Source organism: Mus caroli, chromosome 15 (assembly GCF_900094665.2).
Source record: "Mus caroli chromosome 15, CAROLI_EIJ_v1.1, whole genome shotgun sequence".
In the NCBI taxonomy this organism is placed as follows: Eukaryota; Metazoa; Chordata; class Mammalia; order Rodentia; family Muridae; genus Mus; species Mus caroli.
In genome coordinates this window covers 48915382-48921379 of record NC_034584.1, presented here as the reverse complement: position 1 = coordinate 48921379, position 5998 = coordinate 48915382, and the positions used below count along the sequence as shown (strand labels likewise).

Below are 5998 nucleotides of genomic sequence, written 5' to 3'. Positions count from 1 at the left end.
TAGATTCTGCTCTTCCTTTTCAAAATTGTACTAAAAGCACATTTGAAAATCATCAGAGATTGTAAATTAGGTGGCTTGGTCTTCAGTGTACTTTAACTATGAAAGAGTCCCTGTTTAATTTTGAAGAAGTGGGCCTCAGCAGCCTCCGGGGTACAAACCATGAGCTGAGAGGCCCCGTCATCTCTGCATTGGGGGTTTTTGGTTCAGCTTCTTTCTATTGGAAAGGAGTCGGTTTGTCTATAATGGAGAAAGTTCATGACACCAGCCCACGTAATTAAGAGACACTCTACTGCTGTAACTATAGCATATTTCCTGGTGCACTAAGTAGAAAATCAGTCTCTGAACTTCATGTTCAAGAGCTGTATGTTTTCTTTGATCTTATACTTGGAAGCACAAGTTGACCTACCCCAACAAGGAACTCAGTAGAGATCCCTCAAGTCAACCTTGGTATATTATATATATATATATATATATATATATATATATATATATATATATCTCCAACATGATCTTAGATTTCACTGTGCCAATCATTTCTGTAACATTTATTGGGATTTAACTAGTGCACAGAAAATGAATGTGATGTGACACATTCTACTAACTAGATCATTTATGTGACTTAAATTTATACAAATTTGCTCTTGTAATAAACAGCACAGGAAAGGAAGTCACCTTTAAGCCATATTTTGAGCTTACCTTGATTCTAAGTTTACATTCGGAACATCTTTCATTAAAAAAAAAAAAGACAAATATAAATGGCCTCATATGATCACAGCAACATACATGGGAAAACTTCATTATGTTTCTTATATACAGATGGTGGGCTATGCGGCAGCAACCGTTTGCCTCAACCAATATGCTTCCCTGAGCACCTGTTAAATTTCTCCTCTGCTTGTCTTCAGCTCCAGATCTTGGAGGAAGGCCTCATTGTTCTGAGGGCAGTTGGAGTAGCAAGTACAGGTTCCAATGACCATGAGTGGTTTCTTGATGATATTCCCCGGGAGACACTGAAACTCCACCTGGATGGTTTTGGTGTTGTGGGGGGTACAGCAGCGGCCATCACTGCAGACCCCGCAGAACCGGGGCTTATAGGTGTACAAGCTAGTGCAATTCTCGAACTGTAGGTGGATGGCTTTCAGGGACTTCTTGGTGCGGAGACACTTTTTACCTTTCTAAGAAAAGAAAAAGAAGAGTGTTGAGTGGGAATCCTGAAGTTTTTCTGAAGTTAACCACCCAATGCCCTTTGATTTTCTTCTTTTTAAATAAATCATCAGTTTTATTTGGGCAATGTTGTCAGCTAACATCAGTTGCTTCCTCAGATTATCTAGGAACTTGAGATAAAATCTGGCCAATAATGACATCAGTTTAATTATTCTGGGCAAACCTCTGCCTTTTAGACAGTTCTTACTTGTCTCTTACATTCCTTTTCCTTTCTCTACCTAGAATTTGAATATAATGCCAAATATGCAGAACCCACTTTTGTCTTTGAGTCTATGAGCAGGAAGAAGGAAGTATCTCTCTCTCTCTTATTTAAGACATTGCTTTTCTATAGCTAAATGTATTTAGCTTTGATGTTCTTGAGAGAAGGACCAAATGTAGCATTGGTAAAGTCTATTAATGTTTCAAGGACTGCCCTGGCTTTAATTCATTTAACTACGACAGCATTCATTCATTCATTCATTCATTCACTCACTCAGGGAATATCTGTTTATACAAGGTACAACTGGCCCAAATTTATGTCAGTGGTTCTCAAACTGTCATGTACGGACACCACCTCGGGGGCTTGTTAAAACACAGACGCTTGGTCCTTACAACTAGAGTTTTAGATTTAGCACATGTAATTCATAGCCGATGAATCAGCAGATGCTGCTGTTTACCTGGGACTACAAAAGTATAGCCTCAGTCACAGACTTAAGAAATCCCAGAAAAATTAAAACATCTAGTCCTATATCCCAAACATATTTCCAGAACCTGTATAATATATGTACACCCGATAAACATCTTAAGCATTTTGTTCCCCCATATAAAGGGAGGTGGTAAAACAAACAACAGTTGTATGAAAGAACAACACAAAAGACTAGATTCTAGAAGCACCATATAAAAAGGCCTTATTTAATAAAGAAGTATTTATGAAATATGTAATATGAAATATGAAAATATTGAAGGTCCTGTTTTTCCTTTTTTGTAGTTAATATTCAAGATATATTCTTTTCAGTGGCCATTAAAAACTTCTGAATTGTGTGTGCATGTGTGTAAAGGTAGATATATGAATGTTTATGTGGGTGATCTTTCATTGTGAAGCTACACACGTTTCTTAAAGTGTCAGAAGATGCAAGGGTATAATTTTGGAGAAAAGGTGTCTCGTGTTCTTTCTGAATTTGCAGAAGCAACATAAAGTAGTGATAACTCTTTAAAATCATATAGCTGAAGTCACATAACCAGTGAGATCACAAGGGTCTCTTGTTTTAGCATCAAGGAAAAAAAATTATTGGATGGCTAACATTAACAGAGTATTTAATCTGTGTCCAGTGTTTTGTAAATTCATTTTGTTTAATCCTTTTGTCTCTCTGTGCCTCTGTGTCTCTGTCTGTCTCTGTCCATCCATCTGTCCGTCCATCTGTCTGTCTGTCTGTCTGTCTCTCTCTCTCTCTGAGTCTGAATTTTTCTATGTATCTCTGCCTTTCCTGGAACTTTCTATTTAGACCAGGCTGGCCTCAAACTGCCCCTACCTTCTGAGTACTGGGATTAAAGGTGTATGCAACTATCCCCAGCAAGACATATTAAATGGTCACAGTCTATGAGGAAAGAATTTAAAATAAATTGCCCAAGATTACAAAGCTAGGTCATGTTGAAAGGATTTAAAGCCAGGCTGAACTGGTTCTAGTCTTGTCCCCTTAAACATTATGTGATACTGCTTCAGAGTCGAGATACACAGAGCTTGAATTTCCAGGGGCTATTTTATTTTGCCCTCGGCTGATATAAGAATCTATGTAATGGTTAATCTGATAGTTTAGTGATCTGATCCAGTTCTGCAACAAGACCTTTTATGTCATCAGGAACCAATTAGGGCTCCTGATCTTTATACCTAGAGTCAACATACTGTGTTGACATAATTCCATCAACAACAAAAAAAAGGTGGTGGTGGTTGGGAGGAAATCTGTTGTTTCATTTGGCTCCTGTTGCCTTACTCTGGCCAATGTACTATGTCTACCAGGCTTTTGAAAATATTGTTCATAATGCCCAGACATCCATTCATGCATTTGCTGACAGCTGTTTGTTATGTACACAATATATTCCAGGGCACCTAGTAGGATCTTTGGACTGCAAGGTGAACAACGCAGACATAGTCTTTATCCTAGTCCTATAGCTCATACCTGGTTTATTTAAAAAGCTAACTTTGCTAAAGGCAGCTCTTCTTCACAATTGGAAAGCTACTTTTTTTTTCCTCCAGGTATGGGATTTGATTTACTAGAGCATCCTCATTAGGATAAAGTATAGCTCTGCATCCTTTCCCATGTGTTTGTAGACCTGTTGTGAGTTTCCTGGGAGCATTTGTGTATGTTAAAAATGAAAGATGGGAGGTACTGATTTTGATTCAGGGTGCTCCATGCTCTTTGTTTGGGTTAATGCCCACCTAGGGCACACTGTTTTCTTTTTTTTCAGCTAGTGTGACAGTGACTTTCTAGAGGCCAGGCTTCAAGGAGGCAAGGCCACTGGTATAAAGGGATAGGCTCCTACCTTGTCTGTTACTTCCTCGGGCTCTTGTTCACAAGGCCGGACGATGCAGAGACGAGTCTGTTTTACCATCTCACACTGGCGATTCCTGTTGGTGACCCGGGTGGACACGCCCATTCCACAGCTCTTGGAACATGCGCTCCACTCCGTCGTCTGCTCAATGCAGTTAATGCTGGAGTCAGAGACTTCAACTCCTACGGTGGCTTCCGGTCTATAGGCTATCGAAGGCATAAATCATTATTACACTAAGGGATGGAGATATAAGTGTTATCTCTCAGAAAACACTAGATCATAAATTTTAATTCTGTAGCTAATATATACTAGTTCTTGCAGAACACAGGACTAGGTTTATGTAGAATCCCTTACTAGGTAGGGCACAATGTAGGATTTCAACAAATCTTTATTCACCGAACCCCAAGAAGCTTAGGACAAGTTGCCCTAAGAAACTTAGTAATTATATGTACATAAGAACATATACCATCATAAACTGAATGTTTCAATACATGATTTAACAGTTTAATTTTTGTATATATGTTCAGGTGTGTGTGTGTGTGTGTGTACTTGTGTGTGTGTATGCCCATGTGTTTGAAGGTGTGCATGCACGTGTGGACAGCGGCCACAAATCTCCCTTCAGTGTTGTTCTTCACAAGCATAGTCACTGAAATATGGGGCTACTTGATTAGTTTGGCGAGTGACCCCAGGCAGGGTTTTTGTTTTTGTTTTCTAAGAATACTGAGGGTCCAACCGAGGTTCTCACACCGGCACCATATTACTTTACCAACTGAGGCATTTCCCCAATGTCACATTTTAATTCTGATGAGCAAGCAGAGCCAGCCAAATTAAGAACAAAAAAAATCTATCAAAGAAAAGAGCTTGCTCTCTCTTTCTTTCTTTCTTTCTTTCTTTCTTTCTTTCTTTCTTTCTTTCTTTCTTTCTTTCTTTCTTTCTTCCTTTCTTCCTTCCTTTCTTTCTTTCTTTCTTTCTTTCTTTCTTTCTTTCTTTCTTTCTTTCTTTCTTTCTTTCTTTCTCTCTCTCTCAAATTAGGGATCCATCAGGAGACATAGAGAGAAAGAGTCAAGGAATATCTATCCCAGAAGGCAAAAATGAAACACTGTGGCTGTCTCTATTGGGCCCCTTTAAAACAGAGGCGGTGCGCATATTTCAGTAATCTAGCTCAGAGTTAAATAAATGATGCATTTGATCTCGTTTGGGCGATCTGTAGTTCACAATGGAACGGCCAGACGGAAAGCAGCGTCTCATCTTAAATCCCAGAGTCACACCTGCTTTGTGACTAGATTTCCCCTTAACTGTCCCATGTCTGCTGGGTTTCTCACCTGGAAGGGCCAGGCCTCCCAGTGTCCCCTGCGTCCCCTGCTCCTCTGAGCCACAGGTCCACTTTTCGCAGCACTCCCCTGGCACTGCAACTTTTCTCGGAGCTGGGCAGTCAGGACCCGGCAGTAGCACATCCAGCTGGCAGCGGGGCAGACAGCCAATCTGCCCATCCCTGCAGGTGCAGAAGTACTGACAGTTCGGCTCAAACTTCTCTCCGTTGCGGTAAATGACCCCATCGAACACACAGTTGTCTCCCTCTGGAACTAGAATATTCAGGCAGGAAGGCAAAGGGAAGAGGAGAGAAAGAGAGAAACGTGTAATTCAACTGGAAGCTGTGTAAAATGGTAGGACATGGTTAGAAGTTCTTCATTTTCTAGTGCAGATGACTGGCTTAGTATATGTCTTAAAGAGAGATAAGTCCTTGTGGTTGCTTCCAGAAGGAGGAGAAGGCACCAATCCCACCTGGTCCTTCTTTCTTCACCTAGTTCTCATGTGTGAGCAAAGAGGACTGTAAATACTGCAAACTCTGCACATGCCAATACCCATATTCTGGTTAATTGATGGCTTCTGACACATCTCTACTTCCTTTCAAAAGTACCTACCCCGAAATGATTTCATTTCTAAGACAGAAACACAAAACAAAAACAAGAATAGATGCTAAAGTCACGCTCCAGAGACCCTATTCTCTAAAGATAAGATGGTCTCCAAAGAGTCATCTTCTGCAGCAGTTTAGGATTTACAACCAAATAGGTTCACTGGTCAGATTGGGAAGGGCATTAAGTTTTCTTGATATTAAGCACAGTATGTCATCACTAGCTGAAAGGGAGAGAGAGAGACAGACAGAGAGGGAGAGAGAGAGAGAGAGAGAGAGAGAGAGAGAGAGAGACAGAGAGAGAGACAGAGAGAGAGACAGAGAGAGAGACAGAGAGAG

At 40.4% G+C, this 5998-nt stretch overlaps 1 protein-coding gene across 1 annotated transcript in view; it reads right to left on the bottom strand.

Annotated features, from left to right (window-relative positions):
• Positions 1–530: 530 nt before the first annotated feature.
• Ccn3 (cellular communication network factor 3) overlaps positions 531–5998 on the bottom strand; it is a 6749-nt gene continuing 1281 nt past the window's right edge. Inside the window, exons 3-5 of the mRNA XM_021184333.2 lie at positions 5070–5330; positions 3739–3953; positions 531–1172 (exon numbers count right to left, since the gene is read on the bottom strand). Coding sequence (XP_021039992.1) covers positions 876–1172; positions 3739–3953; positions 5070–5330 — 773 coding nt within the window. The 3' untranslated portion in view covers positions 531–875. The remainder of the gene's footprint in view (positions 1173–3738; positions 3954–5069; positions 5331–5998) is intronic.